The following is a 22,167-nucleotide window of genomic DNA, read 5'->3' as shown; positions in this document are numbered from 1 at the left end:
CCTGAAGCCCCCGAATAAATCCCACTTTAAATTTACTGTTGAATTCAATTTTCCAGTATTCTGTTGAAAATTTTACCTTCATAAGAGAAAAAAAAATGGAGAAAAAATAGAAGAAAATGGGGCACCTTGGTGGCTCAATCAGTTGAGCGTCTGACTTCAGCTCATGTCATGATCTCACAGTTCATGAGTTCAAGCCCCACACTGAGCTCTCTGCTATCAGTACAGAGCCCACCTCAGATCCTTTGTCCCCCTCTTTCTATGCCCCTCACTCACTCATGCTCTCTCTCTCTCTCTCTCAAAAATGAATAAAACAAAACTGGCACACCAGTTTGGAAAACAATATGGAGTTTCCTCAAAAAAATTAAAAATAGAACTGCCTTATGACCAAGCAATTGCACTAGTAGACATTTATCAAAAGGATACAGGAGTGCTATTTTTTTAATATGAAATTTATTATGAAATTGGTTTCCATACAACACCCAGTGTTCATCCCAACAGGAGCCCTCCTCAATGCCCATCACCCACTTTCCCCTCCCTCCCACCCCCCTTCAACCCTCAGTTTGTTCTCAGTTTTTAAGAGTCTCTTATGGTTTGCCACCTTCCCTCTCTGTAACTTTTTTTTTCCCTTCCCCTCCCCCATGGGTTTCTGTTAAGTTGCTCAAGATCCACATAAAAGTGAAAACATATGGTATCTGTCTTTCTCTGTATGACTTATTTCACTTAACATAACACTCTCCAGTTCCATCCACGTTGCTACAAAAGGCCATATTTCATTCTTTATCATGGCCACGTAGTATTCCATTGTGTATATAAACCACAATTTCTTTATCCATTCATCAGTTGATGGACATTTAGGCTCTTTCCATAATTTGGCTATTGTTGAAACTTCTGCTATAAACATTACAGGAGTGCTATTTTGAAGGGGTACATGCACGTGAATGTTTATAGCAGCACTATCAGCAATAGCCAAAATATAGAAAGAGCTCAAATGTCCATCAACTGATGAATGGATAAAGAAATTATCCACACACACACACACACACACACACACACACACACACGCAATGGAATATTACTCAGTGATCAAAAAGGATGAAATCTCGGGCCACCTGGGTGGAGCAGTCAGTTGAGCATCCGACTTCAGCTCAAGTCATGATCTCACAGTTCATGGGTTCAATACCTGTGTAGGGCTCTCTCCTGACAGCTCAGAGCCTGCAATCTGCTTTGGGTTCTGTGTCTCCCTCTCTCCGTACCTCTCCCCCACTTGTGTTCTCTCTCTCTCTCTCTCTCTCTCTCTCTCTCTCTCTCTCTCTCAAAGATAAACATTAATTAAAAAAAATAAAATCTTGCCATTTGCAAGTACTTGTATGGAACTAGAGGGATTATGCTAAGCAAAGTTATTCAGTCAGTGAAAGGCAAATATCATATGACTTCACTCATATGTGGAATTTAAGATACAAAACATATTAGCATAAGGGAAGGGAAGCAAAAATAATTTAAAAACAGGAAGGGGGCAAACCATAAGAGACACTTAAATACAGAGAAAAAAATGAGGGTTGCTAGAGCAGTTTGGGTGGGGGGATTGGTGAAATGGGCAAGGAGCATTAAGGAGGACCCTTGTTGGGATAATCACCAGGTGTTATATGTAAATGAAGAATCACTAAATTCTATTCCTGAAATCATTATTATACTATATGTTAAGTAACTTGGATTTGAATTTTAAAAAATAATTTAAGTAGAATAAAATCTTATAAAATAAAAAAAATGAATAATACATTTTAAAACAAAGAGAGGAAAAAAGTTTTATCTGTTGGTACCTAGGGGGTGATAGCTATGATGGTCTGAAAGAGAGGCTGGCTGTGTAGGCTCTGAGTCAGTCTTGCTCCAGTAAATAAGTAGCTGCCAGGCAAGGTTTGGTGTAAGCGGGTCCTACCTTCACTGGGGGCTCCTGTGCCGCTCTCTGAAGTCCCACTGTGTTGGTGTTGGGGGATAAAATGTACCACCCCAATCTCTCATCACGGACCATGGATCTCATCCCCCACTCTTCAGGCATCCCTCACAGAATACTAAGAGTGTCAGCTTGCCCTGAGCCACAACTCTCCTGTGCTTTCTCCTTGACACACACAGCTAGGATTCAAAACCCAAGGTCTTAAAGATTGACACAGTGTGGATCAGCTCCCCTTCTCTGGGATAGGTCCTCTCTACCCTGTGGGTGAGGTTTCTACCAGGCACTTTGCTTGGTCTTGATAATGAAAACATGCTTATAAATCATAGTTAAAATAGATTACATCTGCCCATAACCCATCTCAGATGTTAGACAACTTTTCTAGAATGACTTTCAGAGGATGAGGTTGTCTTCACATTATCTGAAAAGTCTTAGAGTGATTTACCATGGCTTCCTGCTATGGCCTAAATGTTTATGTCCTCCCAAAATTTATATGTTGAAACTCTAACCCCAAATATTATGGCACTGAGAGATGGGCTTTTGGGAGGTAATTCAGTCGTGAGAATGGAGCCCTCATGGTGGGGTTAGTGCTCGTATAAGAAGAGACATGAGAGAGACTATATATCTCTCTCTGTCAATATCTCTCAATGTTGTTGCTGTGTGAGCATACAGTGAGAAGGCGGCCATCAGTTATCCTGGCCAGAAACTTGATCTTGGACTCCCCAGCCTCTAGAGCCATGAGAAATAAATGATTGTGAAGCTACCCAGTCTACAGTATTTGTATTTGTTGCCCAAGCAGACTAAGACACTCCCTATACAAACACTATAACAGCCTGTCTCCCATGTGGCTGGGACACAGTCTGGTATATCCTGAGATATGAGGGGCCCAGAGGATCAGTCTAACACCAGAGTAAGGAGATATATATCTTCCATCCAGGATAAAAGGAAGTTTCAGGAGGTAAAACATGAAGTCTTACAATAAACCAGTGGGAACTGAGCAGTGCCTCAGACTATACTGTGACACCACACTGCAAGAAAGAAATGAGAAGATAGACATGTGTAACAAGTCACTTGGTGTCTCAGTGACCAACAGAAACTAAAGTGATCTGCAATGATCTTCATTTTGATATGTTTATATGTTTATGCATTTTTTTAAGAAAATATCTTATTTGGGTGTGTGAAATCTTTACAGAAGTGCCTGCCCTCTAGGAAATTACTGCCTCATACTGTACATACTTAGAGGCTAGAAAACCCCCAAATAATATTAATAAAGTCAGCCTCCACAGCAATCCCAAAATTATTTTATTTTATTTTATTTTTAATATGAAATTTATTGGGGCGCCTGGGTGGCTCAGTTGGTTAAGCGGCCGACTTCGGCTAGGGTCATGATTTCGCGGTCCATGAGTTCGAGCCCCGTGTCGGGCTCTGTGCTGACAGCTCAGAGCCTGGAGCCTGTTTCAGATTCTGTGTCTCCCTGTCTCTGACCCTCCCACATTCATGCTCTGTCTCTCTCTGTCTCAAAAATAAATAAACGTTAAAAAATTTTAAAGAAAACAGAAATTTATTGTCAAATTGGTTTCCATACAGCACCCAGTGCTCATCCCAACAGGTGCCCTCCTCAATGCCCATCACACACTTTCCCTTCCCTCAGTTTATTCTCAGTTTTTAAGAGTCTCTTATGGTTTGGCTCCCTCTGTCTCTAACCATTTTTTTTCCTTCCCCGCCCCCATGGTCTTCTGTTAAGTTTCTTGGGATCCACATAAGAGTGAAAACATATATATATTTTTTTATTTTTTAAGTTTATTTTGAGAGAGAGAAATAGTGAGTGGGGGATGGGCAGAGAGGGGGAGAGAGAGAGACAATACCAAGCAGGTTCCACACTGTCAATGCAGAGTCCAATGTGGGGCGGCTGAACTCAAGAACCGTGAGATCATGACCTGAGCCGAAGTCGTATTCTTAAACGACTGAGGCCCCCCCGGCGCCCCAGAAACACAATTTTAAACATGTAAGATGGGTATAAAATTTGCCAAAGGTAATTGAGTTTATTCTTAAAGGGTAAAAAAAAAAGGATCTCTGTTACTGTTACTGCTGTTGCACAAAGTCTAAATCACTATTAATTGAAACCTAGCAGCTGTGGAGTTCAGTCCAGCCATAAAGACTAAATCCACTGCAGATGTAAATGTTGCGTGTTTCAGTCCTCCACCACCTTGCATTGTGGGCAGCACATGTCTGTGCATTGTCTGAAAGCCTTCCGTAGACACTGCAGCTAAATGATTGTCTGATTGCTTTTGCATTTAACACACTAGCATGAGGATTTTTACATCTAAATGCTAGTTGACAGACAATTTCAGCTAGCCGCATATTGTATGTGTGAGGTGCATAAAGACTTTTCAATCATTCATTTCCACTTATCAACTAAAATTTTGTTTAGTATGTGAATGTTTTTGAAATTTATAGCAATAGGATGTTGCACTGGGGGCAATTCATCATGCAATATAATAAAATTAATTTTTACCTTCCCCCTCCCCCACAAAAGAAAGAGTCTCACTATATGCACAACACACACGAATAGGTTTCCAAAGCTTTTCTGGCAGAGTGATACTTTTGAAAGAGTACCTGAAAAGCACACATCCTATCCTGTTTTCTTCTTGAGTGTTTCTCGCACTTTCCCATAGTGTACTCATAAAAGCAGAGAGAAGTGAATGATGGGAAACTTATCATAATATACAGCAGTGCACCAAAGCATGCAAATTAATTGAAGTCTTGGGTTTCATTACAAAATTTTGTCTATGTTTTTCTATCTATTATGCCAGTTTATCATAATGGAAACATGCTTTCATTTAATTATCAGTTGAATTATTTAAGTATTTTCTCCTAAAACATCTAATACTATTGACGCTTCTGGGAAATTCACCATATTCATCTTGTGGTTTTACAGAACTGTGATACTGAAAATTCTACGGGTCCTCAGTAGAGGATCTACCTGCCTGCCATACCATCCCCATATTTAGTGGCTTATATTAACAACCATTTTATTATACGTGACTATTTTGTGGGTTAGGACCTTGAGCAGAGCTCAGTTAGGAGATTATTCTGCTCTATGTTGTGTCTACTGAGGTCACTAGGTGGGAAAGTCTGGTCAGGTGGGTCTAGGATAGATAACTCCACTTAGGTGTGGAGAACTGGCTGGAAGCCTGACAGAGGTAGAGCTGTAGACGACAGCATCCATCCACAGTCTCCTTAACATGGCTATCTTAGGATAGTTAGCCTTCTCACCTGGTGACTTACAGACACAGAAAGAATGTTAATTAGCTGGAAGCTGCTGGATTTCTTATCATCTTGTCTTAGAAGATCTAAAATATCACTTTTGCTCATTCTAATAGTCTTCATATATCACTGCACGGAAGAGAAAATATTTTTACAATTTTTAATGTTTATTTCTTTTTGAGAGAGAGAGGCAGTGTGCTAGTGGGTGAAGGGCAGAAAGAGAGGGAAACACAGAATCTGAAGCAGGCTCCAGGTTCTGAGCCATCAGCACGGAGCCCAATGCAGAGCTTGAACTTATGAACCGTGAGATCATGACCTGAGCCAAAGTTGGACACTCAACTGACTGAGCCCCCCCGGACACCCCAGAAATAGAAAATACTTTGAGATATCTTTAATCTAGCACCTCTGTTTTGAGAAACACAGTCCTCAGTCCTCTCAAATGTGTTCTAAAATGAGGTTGGGTTGTGACATAGCTGTGTGTATGAATTGACCCTCTTCAGGGTCATGTCACATTGCTTTAACTGAATTGTGTCTGGACCTGTTCCATTAGGCAAAGTTAGAAGAGAAAGCTCTTATATATTATTATACATGCTCACGAAGTTAGTTCTTTTTATTTTTTTTTACTTTTATTTTTTATTTTTTAAAATTCACATCCAAATTAGAATATATTGATTTGCTATAATCATTTGATTATCATTTGCTGAAATCATTTGATATAATGATTTCAGGAGTAGATTCCTTAATCTACTCTAATCTAATCTAATCTAATCTACATGTGTAATGCCCCATTTAGCCCATCTCCCCTCCCACACCCCCTCCAGTAACCCTCTGTTTGTTCTCCATATTTATGAGTCTCTTATGTTTTGTCACCCTCCCTGTTTTTATATTATTTTTGTTTTCCTTCCCTTATGTTCATTTGTTTTGTCTCTTAAAGTCCTCATATGAGTGAAGTCATATGATTTTTGTCTTTCTCTGACTGACTAATTTCACTTAGCATAATACCCTCCAGTTCCATCCATGTAGTTGCAAATGGCAAGATTTCATTCTTTTTGATTGCCGAGTAATACTCCATTGTATATATATACCACTTCTTCTTTATCCATTCATCCATTGATGGACATGTAGGCTCTTTCCATACTTTGGCTATTGTTGATAGTGCTGCTATAAACATGGGGGTGCATGTGTCCCTTCGAAACAGCACACCTGTATCCCTGATATAAATGTCTACTAGTGCAACTGCTGGGTCGTAGGGTAGTTCTATTTTTAGTTTTTTGAGGAACCTCCATACTGTTTTCCAGAGTGGCTGCACCAGCTTGCATTCCCAACGAAGTTAGTTTTAAAGGGCTTTTAGCTGTTACCCAGTGGCTGTTCTATGGCAACCCAGGGAAAAATTTCTTTGTGGTTTTGGAAATAGGAATAGTCATGGTTCTTTCACAATTCTGAAATCAAATGCTGTAGCTCTGTGATTTATATTTTCTTATTGCCTTTACTCTCAGAAAGACTTCAATTTCCCTTTTGTCCTAATTGTCATACATTTATTATCATTATTATTATTATTAATTATTATTATTATTATTATTATTATTTATTGTCTCTGCTAGGTTATATTAGTATCTGGCATGCTCATGGCAAGGAGGTAAAAATGAGTACATTAAATGTAATAAATACAAAAGGTGACAAAAATGCAAATATAAAGTCCTAGTATCATGACTCCGTTCTGCTAAAGGAGGCAGACAATATGGACTTTAGTGCTGGTCTCAGTTCCTAGAGTGGCCATGACCAAGTTATTGCAACCTCTCCAATAATCCAGTTCTTATACGACAATGGAAAGTTATAAAAGAGCTCACATCATGGGAGTATATTAAATAAGATGGCATACACAAATACACTTAATCTAGTACCTACATCTTGGAAGCCTTCTACAAATGTTACTTGTTACAATGACCTTGAACTTGTTAGTTAAAATTTCATTGTCCCTAACTTTGATTGTATACATATCTTGTATTCTCAAGTCCAGCATTGGATTTTTAGATAAGATATTATGCTATTTGACTCTAATATAGAGTCTTACACGTTCAAAATAAATATGCTTGCTTTAAGCCAATAGAGTGGAAAACTTTCTATAGAAGAAAACCTGAACTGTAGAAAAAACAACAACAAACACATCATGTAAGTCACAGGAAGAAGAAAGCAATCCCCTTAATTTTGGGAATTTTTTTTAATTTACATAAAATTTATGGAGATTTAAGTATATGGAGACAAACAAAATTATTATAAGTAATATAAGATTACATTTCAGGTTCATATTATGCACACTTAGGAGTAATGAAAAAGGAAGAGGGAAGATCAGAAAGAAACAAGTGGGAGGGAAAAAATGGGGGCAAGAATTAGGAAAGTAGAAATTAAGTAATTTGACAAAAACTTACTGCACACCAATTGTGTTTAAATGATTCCTAAAAGTATATGGTGTCTTAGAACTAAAGACTATTGGGAGACGTGGGATTTTAGGCACCATGACCACACAGAAGGCAAAATGCTTTGACAGAGGACTTGAGGGGCTCCCAAATGTCTCTAAAAACTTAACTCTGGCTGTGGACTTCTTAATCACACAATACATTTTCCCGGGTTCCTGTAACCAATGGACATTGTCACATCTCAGAGCCTAATCTGCAGAGCCTCCAGATCCTTGACGGGAGCTTTCTCAGGGCTCCCTTTACATCCTTGTTCCTCAGAGTGTAGATAAAAGGATTGAGGGTGGGGGTGATTATGGAATAGAAGAGGGAGATAAACTTGCCCTGTTCTTGGGAGTAGCTGGAAGAGGGTTGCAGGTACATGTAGATGGCTGGCAGGTAGAAGAGGGACACCACCACCAGGTGGGAGGAACAGGTCCCAAAGGCTTTGTGCCTTCCCCTGGAGGATTGGATCCTGAGCACTGCTCGGGCAATGAAGCCATAGGAGAAAAGGATGAGAACTAGGGGAACCAGCACAAAGAAGGCTACCAGCACAGCCAGTGTGGTATCATTCATGGCTGTGTCAGCACATGACAACTTAATCATGGCTGGCACCTCACAGAAGAAGTTGTTCAGCACCTGCCGCCCACAGAAAGGCAGCTGCACCGTCAGCACTACCTGAACAAGGGAGTTGCCAAAGCCACTGAGCCAGGCCACAGCCACGAGCTGTTGACAGAGAGGACAATGCATGATAACGGCATACCGGAGAGGCTCACAGATGGCCACATAGCGGTCCAGCGCCATAGCAGCCAAGACAATGCACTCAGTGCATCCCAACCAGTGGAAAATTGCATATTGCATTGTGCAGCCACCATAGCTGATGGTCTTACTGGAGCTCCCCATGTTGACCAGCATCTGAGGGACTGTGGTGGTGGTATAGCAGAGGTCGAGGAAGGATAGGTGCCCGAGAAAGATGTACATGGGGCTGTGGAGCTGAGAATCCAGTCGAGACACCAGGATGATAGCAATGTTCCCCAACATGGCCAGAATGTAGGACACCAGGAGGACCGCAAAGAGAGGGAGCTCCAGCCATGGCCTGTCAGAAACACCTAGAAGGATGAAGTCTTTAGGGGGTTCCCGCAGAATGCTGTGGTTATGACCTCTCATGTTGAGGCATGTTTTTGGTGCCTGTGATGAGTCAAGAAAGTCAAAGTGAATAAAACCTGAGAGCATGAGATAACTGTCTTCCTCATGCCTGTGCCTGAGCTTTCCTACAGACGTTGCATCCTGTCATCTCCATAGAGACACTGAGATATGGGGAAGTCGGGATCAGGAGGCACAGCACATGCACATGGGTTTTGCTCTGCCTCCTATGCTCTGTGGCCTTGATTATGCCATTTAATATTTCTGAACTTTGATTTCTGCATCTGAGATGCAGGGAGAAAATACTTCCCTCAAATGCAAAGTTTTGGAGATGATAGATCAACATGATGTTTGTGAATGTACACCATAAATAACAATTTTCTTCCAATTTGGTCAAAGTCTGTCATATCTCCCATAACTATCAGAATGTTTGACCTCTCTCTGCAAACTCACTGACAGGCAATTGACTTCTTTCTTAGGTTTTCTTCCTTTGCCCTTTGGAAGTGTTGGTAGGAGGGAGGTGAGAAGTGGCATAAAGCAAGATAGGAACACACTTGACTCACCTACTGAGGCTTGCATCTGTCTCTGTTCATCATGAACAGGTGCTCTTTGGCTTTCTGCACATGCTGGTCTCTCTCCCATGGTCACCCACACATAGGCAGCACTATCACTCACTTTGCAGAAAAAAAAAAAAAAAAAAAACTCAAAACGAGCAAAACACAACACAACAAAACAAAACAAAACATAAAAACAAACAGAAAAAAATCACATACCAAGATCCTTTGAGACCCTGGAGTGAAGGAGTTAAGTCACTGCAGGGGTTGACTTTGTCCAGGCACCTAATAAGACCCCAGAGCATAGGGAGAAAGATATTGCACCCTGTCAGGAACATAGCCCCTGGAGTTGGCTACTGAAGGTTCTGATTGCCTCCAGAGCCAACACTTATTGGGCAGTTTGAGTGACGTTTGGATCTCCCTGTACAACCTCTTTACCAAGCAGCTGTTTCCTCTCCTCGTTGGAGCACACAGTTGATTTGATGTCTGGATTCTGTATCTTTTAGAAAGCAACTGGATTTCCACCTGCTGATGCATGGGGCCTTTCCACTGAGCTTCATCAGCCCCAACCTCCTACACTCTTTGTAGGACTGTGCACTTTCCAGGATGCAGGGTGGTATAGTCCAGGATGAGACCGAAAAGAAGTTAAATCCTGTGTGTGAGTAATTTATGAAAGATTCATTTTTAGTCCCTTATTTGATACTTTATGCATGGACTATAATATTCATGGAGATCTATTCAGTGGTGCTGCAATAAACAAGTGCCCCCCTTCCCCTCCAAGTCTTGCATTATTAAGAACCCTGGTATTACTTTGGGGCACCTGGGTGGCTCAGTCAGTTAAGCACTTGACTTTGGCTCAGGTCATGATCTCATGGTTCATGAGTTTGAGTCCCACACTGGGTGAGCATGAGCCCCACTTCTCTCTCTCTCTCTCTCTCTCTCTCTCTCTCTCTCTGCTCCTTACTTGTACTCTCTCTATCAAAAACAAAACAAAACAAAACAAAACAAAACAAAACAAACACCCCTGGTATTACTTGAAAACAACTCAAATTCTAGGATTTAAATGTTCTTGTGGAACACCCAATTATTACACTTCTTCCCACTATTCTGTCAAAAGTACTTCTAAGGTGAATCTTACACAATGCAGTTATTTTATCTCTAATGGAAGCTCAGGGCACCATTTTTGATTTAGTTGGCTGGGCAGGGGAAAATCAGGCTATCCCACCTTTTAAGATGAAAAGTGATCACACCATCTCCCTTTCTTCGATTTCTCATTCCAAGGTTTATTCTCAGAGTGTACACTGGACAAGAATGGGAAAAGTTATAAGGATGGTGAGGACAGATATAAAAGGTTGGAAGAACCAAAGAAAATGGATGGGTAGGTATAGGTCATAGTTAGTAATTAATGCAAATTATTCGGCACTCACTATGAGCCAGGTGCTGTGATAACAACTTTATGTTATTATCTTACTTAGTGCTTTAACGGTTCGGTAAGGGAGATGTTTTTACCGCCATTTTGCTATTGAACAGAGTGGCTTGGGGAAGATGACTGGTCTACTTTACATTACCTAAATAGCAGCAAGTGATAAAGCCAAGATTGAAAGCTAAGCTCTTGCTCATAATCATTATTCTCTTTGCCTTAAAAAAAAGCCGCTGGTGACCTGGAAAGCAGCAACAGTATCCATGCACATGACTGAGATGAAGAGAATGACAGAAACAGAAGAGTAATGTCATCCAAGGGAAAGTGGTGAGGGGACTGAAGAGGAGGCGCTTCCTCTAACTTCTGGTTCAGTGCACCAGGCACCCATGGGCACACACACAGGGTCCGCAAAGCTAGACATCAGCCCAACCTGACCCTTCTCTGAATTTGATGGCTTGTGGTCCAGCCCTTTCCACTTAGAACTCTGCTTTGGATCCAGTCTCTGGACCCCCTTGACCTCCTTCTATCTTCCTATCACCCTTATAGAGGTGTTCTCCAAGGCACTGCCTCGCTTCCCTGGATAAACACAATAATTTCCACATCTGTCACAATTACCCTCAGAGTCCTTCCAGATCTGTGTCTCTAGCTGTCACTTCTTCACTGATATCTAATCTCCCTTTTGACATTGTTTTTTTTTTAAAGTTGATATATTTATTTTGAGAGAGAGATAGAGAGCGCGCAGGAGAGTGTAAGAGAGAGAAGGAGAGAGGGAGAATCCCAAGCAGTCGCCATGCTGTCAGCACAGAGCTTGACACAGGGCCTAATCTCATGAACTGTGAGATCATGACCTGGGCCAAAATCAAGAGCCAGACGCTCAACCGACTGAGCCACCCGGATGCCCCTCCTTTCTGACATTGTCAACTGGTGCATCCCAAACTTAACCTGTCAGTTGTTCCTCTAACTTCAGTCCAGCACCTTCATTCTCATTCCTGATTGCCTCTGCATCAGTTACCCTCAGAGTGTTCAGATTATTTCTGTTAATGTTCCTCATTGTCTACATTTTATCCACGGCATTCTTATTGACTTTACTAGTCTAAGGTTATAGTACAAGCTATCTGCATCCTTGCCACTGCCATCCTTGGCCAGGATGACCATCTGGACCCCACTTAGAGCCTGATAATTGTCTCCCCATAGGCAATTCCTTCCTTATCCAGCCCATTACTCCACTTACAAGGGAACCATCTTTCTAAGACACAGGTATTAAAAGCAAATATATCTCTAAGTGTTTCAATTACCTAAAAACTAAACAACCGTCTTCTTAAACAGTTGTGTGGTAAGAGTAGGGATTATATTCTTCTTTCACTCAATCCTCTGCAGTTTCTTCTGATCACTGTGACATCCCTATCTGTCAGCAGCTGCCCTGAGATATTTCAGTCACAGGACTTACCAGATACCTACTGGTAGGCCAGGGAGATTTTTGAACACATTGATAAAACCCTGTGATCTGTATCATTCTGTGTATGATATATAATCCTCATTATGCATCTATACCTATGTCTGTGTATATACATGCATCTATATAATACATAATCCTCATTGTGTATCTATATATATACCTATATCTGTGTATATACATGTATGTGTATATACATACATACATACATACATACATATATCTTGTTTTCATGTATATATTATCATAATGCCTGGTGCTGGCTGTGGACTTCCCCTTGGAGATGAACAGAACATATTATCTACAACAAACAGAAAAGAAAATCTGGAAATAAGCTTATGAGGTGGGATAAGAAGGACTAGACCATGGGGTTTTATTGCCTATTAGTCCAAGAGATCCCTTTCTTCAATCTAACATTCAGCCTAAACTTTCCACCACCCAGATAACCAGGTGAAGGACCTATTTAACTGTCCAGGTCATAATCAGGATTAAACTGCAAGATATTGAGTCTTGGGGTAAGGCTTAATGATGGACAACATTTCTCTTCACTGATACTAGCAGGTGCTCTTTCATCACACACACCAAAAGTACTTTTCTCAGGGTTTGTCTATGTTTCTGGTTCTTTCCCAATGACATGTTTATTTCTTGGGTAGAAGGTCAATTAGAATAAAATCAAGAAGTGAACTGGCCCAGTGAGGAAGAGTCTAAACGCATAACTTCAGCCTGCCCTCTTCAGATTTGCTCTGCTATCATCCACCAGCCCCTTGCATATAATCAGTGGCCAGTGTACCCACAGGCTTGCTCATCCTGTCTAGACCTTTGCTTATTGTGGGTCCTCCTACCAGGAATGCTGTCTCACATCACATAGTACAATTCAGCTTCCGCCTCTTTCCAAAACCATCTTCACTGATTACTCACTGGATCATCTGTAAGCTCCCATGTACAAAGGGGTTTGAGGGGCATTGATAACCATATCCACACGAGGGGGCTGAGGTATAACTTTTTAAAATGCTTTAGTTCTAGAGATTAGACAAGTATTTCACAACAAGAAGTAAAAGTAGATGGGAGATAACTCAGCAATGAGTGAGCACCCATCACCTCTCAATCTGTATACCAGAACTATGTATGCCATTTCATATCCTCCTTCAATAATGATGGGAAAACTGAGAAATCTACAAAGGTTAGGAACATCCTTTTCACTCAGGTCAGCACAACACTATGACTTCATGTAGAAAGATATTTAAGCCCCCTGTTGCTAGTTTATATGGAAGGAAGTTACCTCCCTCTAGACCCTCAAGATGTCTTAACCCTGGATGCATGATACCTGCTTTCAAAGTATCAACAGTCCTGTTTCATATCGTGACTTTTTGTTAAATACCCCTCTTGCACACACCTGCTTCCCCACCCACATTCCACTGCCTATTTTTGTTCTTTAACTATTTCAATTTGCTGCTAAAATTCACCTCAAAGCTTTCTTTCTCTGGGGACTGGTAATATTTGGCTTTCTCACTCTATTCCTCTCTGTATAAGGCCATGCTTGGCTTAATATTGTTTTTGTGACCATAACTCAGCTTTGTCGAAAATATTGAACAGCAGTAGAAATGAGTCTCAGGACCCTCATCACTGTGAACAACATTCACGCTTCTGATGAGTACTGGACAACTGGTATACCTACAGGCAGGAGCAGCCTGTTCTGTTCCTGACTGTCTTTTCTAGCTTGAAGTACATCATTTTACATATGCTGCTTAATGTGCGGCCGCTACTCACTGACTCACCTGTCCTCCATCTCATGTCCCCTTGGTCTCCAACATAGAACAGAATTCATGCTGAGGACTAATCACTCATATCCATGGTTCTCTGGCTTCTACAGAGGGCTTGGTTAAAGACATGAGGCTTTATTAGCTTCTGGTGGTCTTGTCTGAAGAGGAACATTTATGGATGAAGTCATTGGAAAAGCTTTTTGTATTTCAGAAAGACAAAACGTGTTTTCTCTTATAAGGCTCCTGGGACTTTGCCCTTTCTTGAGTTTTACCCTCTGAGCAAGTGTGGAGAGATTATTCTCAGTCCAGAAGAAAAGTCTGCTCACCGGGGAAACTCAGTGCTTTCTGGTCTTTATCCAAGTAACAAATGAGATCAGTAGATATGCTCTAGCCATGGTCCCCTGGCCACAGAAGAGCTAGCTTATAAGTTTATGTGGCAGAGGTTACTTCCGAAGAGAAGTTTCTTAGGTGACAAGCCATCCCCGTGTCCTGCTCCCCACTCTTTTCAAAATTACCATCAGGATAAACTTAACCTCAATCTTTCCATGTATTTCTATAAGGACTCTGTTCTTTCTCCCAAGACACTTAGAGTAAAACCTTGCCCTCCTCTGCTGAGAAGTTATCCCTGATGTTTTGTTTAATTAGTGTCTGAGGGGTTAGCTGGTAATTGATGTATTGTGCGAGCATGAAATACTCGCAATTAAGGGTAAATCTTCGAATACCAGAAGACCAGAGGAAATAGACCAATAATGGGAAATGAGGACTCTGGATTTTTAACTCCGTAGGGAAGGTGGGTGTTGCCATAAAGTCAGAGTGGAAGAGTAACTTGTATAGCATGTAATTCAATTAGAGTGTGGGCACTGCACAGACTTCAGCACCAAGGTCACCACTCACTGTGTGTCTTTGGACAGATTACATATCTTCTCTGGGCAACATTCATGAGATCAGAAAAGTATAGGAAGCAATAGTACTGGCCTTCACACTCTGTTACAAGTGTCACATGAGTTGTCTTTTGTTTGTTTTTGTTTTGTTAAGCACTCAGGATAGTGAACGGCATAGGGTAATAACTTTGATTTTTTTGTGACTACTACATATGGCTCAGCCACCTATTCCATTCATCACATGGAAGGGATGGCCAGAAAGCCTGTTGGTAGATGATCAGCATGAAGTGGTGCACGTGTTAATTCACGTTAATTTATTCTTGTGAATAAAAGCTAGTGCTAGAACCCATCATGGATAATGACACCTTTGGGCAGTCATTTCTCCTCTGTAGATTTTGACTTGATCATCTTTGGGTAGTTCTAGATGTTGGAGTGGGAATATGATGAGATCATGGCAGTGGTTTCATTTTTATGTTCTAGGAGTTTTAGGAAGCATTTTGTCTAACATTATAGGGAGAGGAACCCTGACTCAAAGGAAGACAAGGGACATTGTGCTTGGGGGATGAAGTGGGAAAATTCTCTGACAACATTGCTCTGCTGTGTTCTCTACCTGAAAGAGCAGGGTGTGAGATGTGGAATGTCTTGGGAATTGTCTTGATGTCCAGTTGGGATAACTTCCAGAAATGCTGAGGCTTAAACGTCTGTGAATTTGGGGAAGATTTTTCATCTAGTCTAGATGGACTAGACAGTTTTATGCCATAAAGTGCGGCAATCGTGTAGATGGAAACTCTCGTGACTGAGATGAAAACAGGTCCCTTTAGCATTATGTTGATCATCACCTTCCTTACCTCCTTTCAGATATCTTGGCTTCCGCTTATTGTCCACAGTCCCTGTCACTCCAGGAGGCAAGATGCCCTGTGAAGGAATTGAATTTTCCAGTTTCCCCGATAGGGGAAGACAATAAGATGAATGAGATGCTGGGAAAGCTGGCAGAAGATACTTGTCCATCTTTCTTCATTTTCATACATGCAATGTAGACTTGATGGCTGGAGGCTTAGCAGTCATGGGTGACCTTGAAGCAAACTTGAAGGTGAGGGCTTTACACTAAGAATGATGGAGCATTGAGAGGAGTCAGGGCACCTGATCATCATGGATGTGCATTACCTGTTGATCCCCCGGTTTCCTGATGTGAGAGTGATAACCTTCAATCTTGTTTACAGCACTGATTTGGGTTTTATATTTTAAGAGGCTGAAAGTAACCCTGACAGATCATTCAAGAAGATTTCCTAAAATTTCGTTATTTTTTTTAAATAATAATTTCTTTACATCCAAATTAGTTAACATATAGTATAATAATAATTTCCTGTGTAGAATTTAGTGATTCATCACTTATATATGACACCTAGTGTTAATCACTACAAGTGCCCTCCTCAATGCCCGTCACCCATTAAACCCATCCACCCACCAGCTCCCCTCCAGCAGCCATCAGTTTGTTCTCTGTATTTAGAAGTCTCTGATGGTTTGCCTACCTCTCTTTTTCCCCCTTTCTCCTATGTTCGTCTGTTTTGTTTGTTGTATTCCACATATGAGTGATATCATATGATATTTGTCTTTCTCTGACTGACTTATTAGCAGAATACACTCTAGTTCCAACCACATTGTTGCAAATGGCAAGATTTCATTCTTTTTCATCATCAAGTAGAATTCCATTGTGTGTGTATATATATATATATATATATATATATATATATATATATACCACATCTTTATCCATTCATCAGTCGATGGACATTGGGGCTCTCTCCATACTTTGGCTACTGTTAATAGTGCTGCTATAAACACTGGTGCGCATGTGCCCCTTTGAAACAGAATTTTTGTACCCTTTGGCTTAATTTCAAGTAGTGCAATTTCTGGTTCATAGGGTAGTTTTATTTTTAATTTTTTAGAAATTCAATTTTTGGGAGCGCCTGGGTGGTTCAGTTGGTTAAGCATCTGACTTTGGCTCAGGTCATGATCTTGTAGTTCTTGAGTTCAAGCCATGCATTGGGCTCTGTTCTGACAGCTTGGAGCCTGGAGCTTGCTTTGGATTCTGTGTCTCCCTCCCTCTCTTTGCCCCTCCCCTGCTCACGTTTACTCTCTCTTTCTCAAAAAATAAACATGAAAATTTATTTTACAAAAAGAAATTTATTTTTTTAAGTTTATGCATTTATTTTTCACAGAGAGTGAGTGGGGGAGGCGTAGAGAAAGAGAGGGCCAGAAGATCTGAAGTGGGCTTTGCAATGACAGCAAAGACCTTGAGGTGAGGTTTGAACACATGAACTGTGAGATCATGACCTGAGCCTAAGGCAGATGCTTAACCAACTGAGCCACCGAGGAGCCCACTATTTTTATTTTTTTAATATGAAATTTATTGCCAAATTGGTTTCCATACAACACCCAGTTCTCATCCCAACAGGTGCCCTCCCCAACACCCAACACCCACCCTCCCCTCTCTCCCACCCCCCATTAAACCTCAGTTTGTTCTCAGTTTTTAAGAGTCTCTTATGTTTGGCTCCCTCCCTCTCTAACTTTTTCTTTTTTTCCTTCCCCTCCCCCATGGTCTTCTGTCAAGTTGCTCAAGATCCATATAGGACTGAAAACATATGGTATCTGTCTTTCTCTGTATGACTTATACACTTATAACACCCTCCACCTCCATGCATGTTGCTACAAAAGGCCATACTTCATTCTTTCTCATTGCCACGTAGTATTCCATTGTGTATATAAACCACAATTTCTTTATCCATTTGTCAGTTGATGGACATTAAGGCTCTTTCCATAACTTGGCTATTGTTGAGAGTGCTGCTATAAACATTGGGGTACAAGTGCCCCTATGCATCAGCACTCCTGTATCCCTTCGGTAAATTCCTAGCAGTGCTATTGCTGGGTCATAGGGTGATCTACTTTTAATTTTTTGAGGAACTCCACACTGGTTTCCAGAGCTGCCGCACCAGTTTGCATTCCCACCAACAGTGCAAGAGGGTTCCCGTTTCTCCACATCGTCTCCAGCATCTATAGTCTCCTGATTTGTTCATTTTAGCCACTCTGACTGGCATGAGGTGGTATGTGAGTGTGGTTTTGGTTTATATTTCCCTGATGAGGAATGACGTTGAGCATCTTTTCATGTGCCTGTGGCCATCTGGATGTCTTCTTTACAGAAGGGTCTATTCATGTTTTCTGCCCATTTGTTCACTGGATTATTTGTTTTTCAGGTGTGGAGTTTGGTGAGCTCTTTATAGATTTTGGATGCTAGCCCTTTGTCCGATATGTCATTTGCAAATATCTTTTCCCATTCCGTTGGTTGCCTTTTAGTTTCATTGATTGTTTCCTTTGCAGTGCAGAAGCTTTTTATCTTCATGAGGTCCCAATCATTCACTTTTGCTTTTAATTCCCTTGCCTTTTGGGATGTGTCAAGTAAGAGATTGCTACGGCTGAGGTCAGAGAGGTCTTTTCCTGCTTTCTCCTCTAGGGTTTTGATGGTTTCCTGTCTCACATTCAGGTCCTTTATCCATTTTGAGTTTGCTTTTGTGAATGGTGTAAGAAAGTGGTCTAGTTTCATCCTTCTGCATGTTCAGTTCTCCCAGCACCATTTGTTAAAGAGACTGTCTTTTTTCCATTGGATGTTCTTTCCTGCTTTGTCAAAGATGAGTTGGCCATCCTTTTGTGGGTCTAGTTCTGGGGTTTCTATTCTATTCAATTGGTCTATGTGTCTGTTTTTGTGCCAATACCATGCTGTCTTGGTGATTACAGCTTTGTAGTAGAGGCTAAAGTCTGGGATTGTGATGCCTCCTGCTTTGGTCTTCTTCAAAATTGCCTTGGCTAATCAAGGCCTTTTGTGGTTCCGTACAAATTTTAGGATTGCTTGTTCTAGCTTTTAGAAGAATGCTGGTGCAATTTTGATTGGGATTGCATTGAATGTGTAGATAGCTTTGGGTAGTATTGACATTTTGACAATGCTTATTCTTCCAATCCATGAGCACGGGAAGTTTTTCCATTTCTTTGTATCTTCTTCAGTTTCCTTCCTAAGCTTCATATAGTTTTCAGCATACAGATCTTTTACATCTTTGGTTAGGCTTATTCCTAGGTATTTTATGTTTCTTGGTGCAATTGTGAATGGAATCAGTTTGTTTATTTCTTTTTGTTGCTTCATTATCAGTGTATAAAGGTACAACCAATTTCTGCACACTAATTTGGTACCCTGCGACTTTGCTGAGTTCATGTATCAGTTCTAGCAGACTTATGGTGGAGTCTGTTGGGTTTTCCGTGTCGAGTAATATGTCCTCTGTGAAAAGTGAAAGTTTTACTTCATCTTTGGCAATTTTCATGTCTTTGATTTCCTTTTGTTGTCTGATTGCTGGTGCTAGCACTTCCAACACTATGTTAAACAACATTGGTGAGAGTGGACATCCCTGTCGTGTTCCTGATCTCAGGGAGAAAGCTCTCAGTTTTTCCCCATTGAGGAGGATGTTAGCTTGGGCTTTTCATAAATGGCTTTTATGTCTCTACGTATGTTCCTTCTATCCCGACTTTCTCGAGGGTTTTTATTAAGAAAGCATGCAGAATTTTGTCAAACGCTTTTTCTGCATCGATTGACAGGATCATATGGTTCTTATCTTTTCTTTTATTAATGTCACGTTCATTGATTTGCAAATGTTGCAAATGTTGAACCAGCACTGCAGCCCAGGAATGAATCCCACTTGATCATGGTGAATAATTCTTGTTATATGTTGTTGAATTCAATTTGCTGGTATCTTATGGAGAATTTTTGCATCCATAGTCATCAGGGATAATGGCCTGTAGTTCTCTTTTTTTTACTGAGTCTCCGTCTCATTTAGGAATCAAATTAATGCTGGCTTCATAGAATGAGTCCGGAAGTTTTCCTTCCCTTTCTATTTTTTGGAACAACTTGAGAAGGATAGGTATTATCTCTGCTATAAATGTCTGGTAGAATTCCCCAGGGAAGCCGTCTGGTCCTGGACTCTTATTTGTTCGGAGATTTTTGATAACTGATTCCATTTCTTTGCTGGTTATGGGTCTGTTCAAGATTTCTATTTCTTCTTGTTTGAGTTTTAGAAGTGTATGGGTGGTTAGGAATGTGTCCGTTTCTTCCAGGTTGTCCAGTTTTTGGCATATAATTTTTCATAGTATTCCCTGATAATTGTTTGTATTTCTGAGGGATTGGTTGTAATAATTCCATTTTCATTCATGATTTTATCTATTTGGGTCATCTCCCCTTTCTTTTTGAGAAGCCTGGCTAGAAGTTTATCAATTTTGTTTATTTTTTCAAAAAACCAACTCTTGGTTTCATTGATCTGCTCTACAGCTTTTTTAGATTCTATATTGTTTATTTCTGCTCTGATCTTTATTATTTCTCTTCTTATGCTGGGTTTGGGGTACCTTTGCTGTTCTGCTTGTACTTCCTTTAGGTGTGCTGTTAGATTTTGTATTTGGGATTTTTCTTGTTTCTGTAGATAGGCCTGCATTGCAATGTATTTTCCTCTCAGGACTGCCTTCGCTGCATCCCACAGCATTTGGTTGTTGTATTTTCATCTTCATTTGTTTCCATATACATATATTTTTAATTTCTTCTCTAATTGTCTGGTGGACCCATTCATTCTCTAGTAGGGTGTTCCTTAGCCTCCATGCCTTTGGAGGTTTTCCAGACTTTTTCCTGTGGTTGATTTCAAGATTCATAGCATTGTGGTCTGAAAGTGAGCATGGTATGATCTCAACTCTTTTTTACTTATGAAGGGCTGTTTTGTGACCCAGTATGTGATCTCTCTTGGAGAAGGTTCCATGTGCACTTGAGAAGAAAGTATATTCTCGTGCTTTGGGATACAGAGTTCTAAATATTTCTGTCAACTCTGTCTGATCCAATGTATCATTCAGGGCCCTTGTTTCTTTATTGATCCTGTGTCTAGATGATCTATCCATTGTTCTAAGTGGGGTATTAAAGTCCCCTGCAATTACCGCATTCTTATCAATAAGGTTGCTCATGTTTTTTATTGTTTTATATATTTGGGAGCTCTCGTGTTCGGCGTATAGACATTTATAATTGATAGCTCTTCCTGATGGATAGACCCTGTAATTATTCTATAATGCCCTTCTCCATCTCTTGTTACAACCTTTAATTTAAAGGCTAGTTTGTCTGATATAAGTATGGCACTCCATCTCTCTTTTGACTTCCAGTAGCATGATAAATAATTCTCCATCCCCTCACTCTCAATCTGAAGGTGTCCTCAGGTGTAAAATGAGTCTCTTGTAGACAGCAAATAGACGGGTCTTTTTTTATCCATTCTGACACTCTAAGTCTTTTGGTTGGAGCATTTATCCCATTTACATTCAATGTTATTATAGAAAGATATGGGTTTAAAGTCATTGTGATGTCTGTAGGTTTCATGCTTGTAGTGATGTCTCTCGTACTTTGTGGTCCTTGCAATATTTCACTCACAGAATCTCCCCTTAGGATCTCTTGTAGGGCTGGTTTAGTGGTGATGAATTCCTTCAGTTTTTGTTTGTTTGGGAAGACCATTATCTGTCCTTCTATTCTGAATGACAGACTTGCTGGATAAAAGATTCTTGGCTGTATATTTTTTCTGTTCATCACATTGGAGATTTCCTGCCATTCTTTTCTGGCTTGCCAAGTTTCAGTAGATAGGTCTGCCAGTAGTCATATGGGTCTCCCTTTATAAGTTAGAGCCTGTTCATCCCTAGCTGCTTTCAGATTTTTCTCTTTATCCCTGTAATTTGCCAGTTTCACTATGATATGTCATGCAGAAGATCGATTCAAGTTACATCTGAAGGGAGTTCTCTGTGCCTCTTGCATTTCAATGCCAGTTTCTTTCCTCTGATCAGGGATGTTCCCAGCTATGATTTGTTCACATACACCTTCAGCCACTTTCTCTCTCTCTTACTCTTCTGGAATTCCTATCATAAGGATATGGTTCTGTTTGATTGCATCACTTACTTCTCTAATTCTTCCTTCATACTTCTGGATTTTTTTATCTCTCTTTTTCTCAGCTTCTTCTTTTTCCATAATTTTATCTTCTTTTTTTTTTATTTTTATTTATATATGAAATTTATTGTCAAATTGGTTTCCATACAACACCCAGTGCTCATCCCAAAAGGTGCCCTCCTCAATACCCATCACCCACCCTCTCCTCCCTCCCACCCCCCATCAACCCTCAGTTTGCTCTCAGTTCTCAACAGTCTCTTATGCTTTGGCTCTCTCCCACTCTAACCTCTTTTTTTTTTT

General features: G+C 40.5%; 1 protein-coding gene across 1 annotated transcript; it reads right to left on the bottom strand.

Annotated features, from left to right (window-relative positions):
* Nucleotides 1–7,860: 7,860 nt before the first annotated feature.
* LOC121016667 (olfactory receptor 2B11) lies at nucleotides 7,861–8,829 on the bottom strand. The gene has a single exon (XM_040454387.1). The coding sequence runs from the start codon at nucleotides 8,827–8,829 to the stop codon at nucleotides 7,861–7,863; it is 969 nt and encodes a 322-aa protein (XP_040310321.1).
* Between the last annotated feature and the right edge of the window lie 13,338 nt (nucleotides 8,830–22,167).

The sequence above is a fragment of the Herpailurus yagouaroundi genome, unplaced genomic scaffold, assembly GCF_014898765.1.
Source record: "Herpailurus yagouaroundi ecotype Mexico unplaced genomic scaffold, PumYag 212, whole genome shotgun sequence".
NCBI classification, from domain to species: domain Eukaryota; kingdom Metazoa; phylum Chordata; class Mammalia; order Carnivora; family Felidae; genus Herpailurus; species Herpailurus yagouaroundi.
Note: the sequence above shows the minus strand (reverse complement) of the source record. Positions and strands in the feature narration are given on the sequence as shown.

Excerpts from the sequence above, each read along its gene's own strand:
- LOC121016667 (XM_040454387.1), bottom strand. The coding sequence starts at position 8,829 with ATGAGAGGTCATAACCACAGCATTCTGCGGGAACCCCCTAAAGACTTC.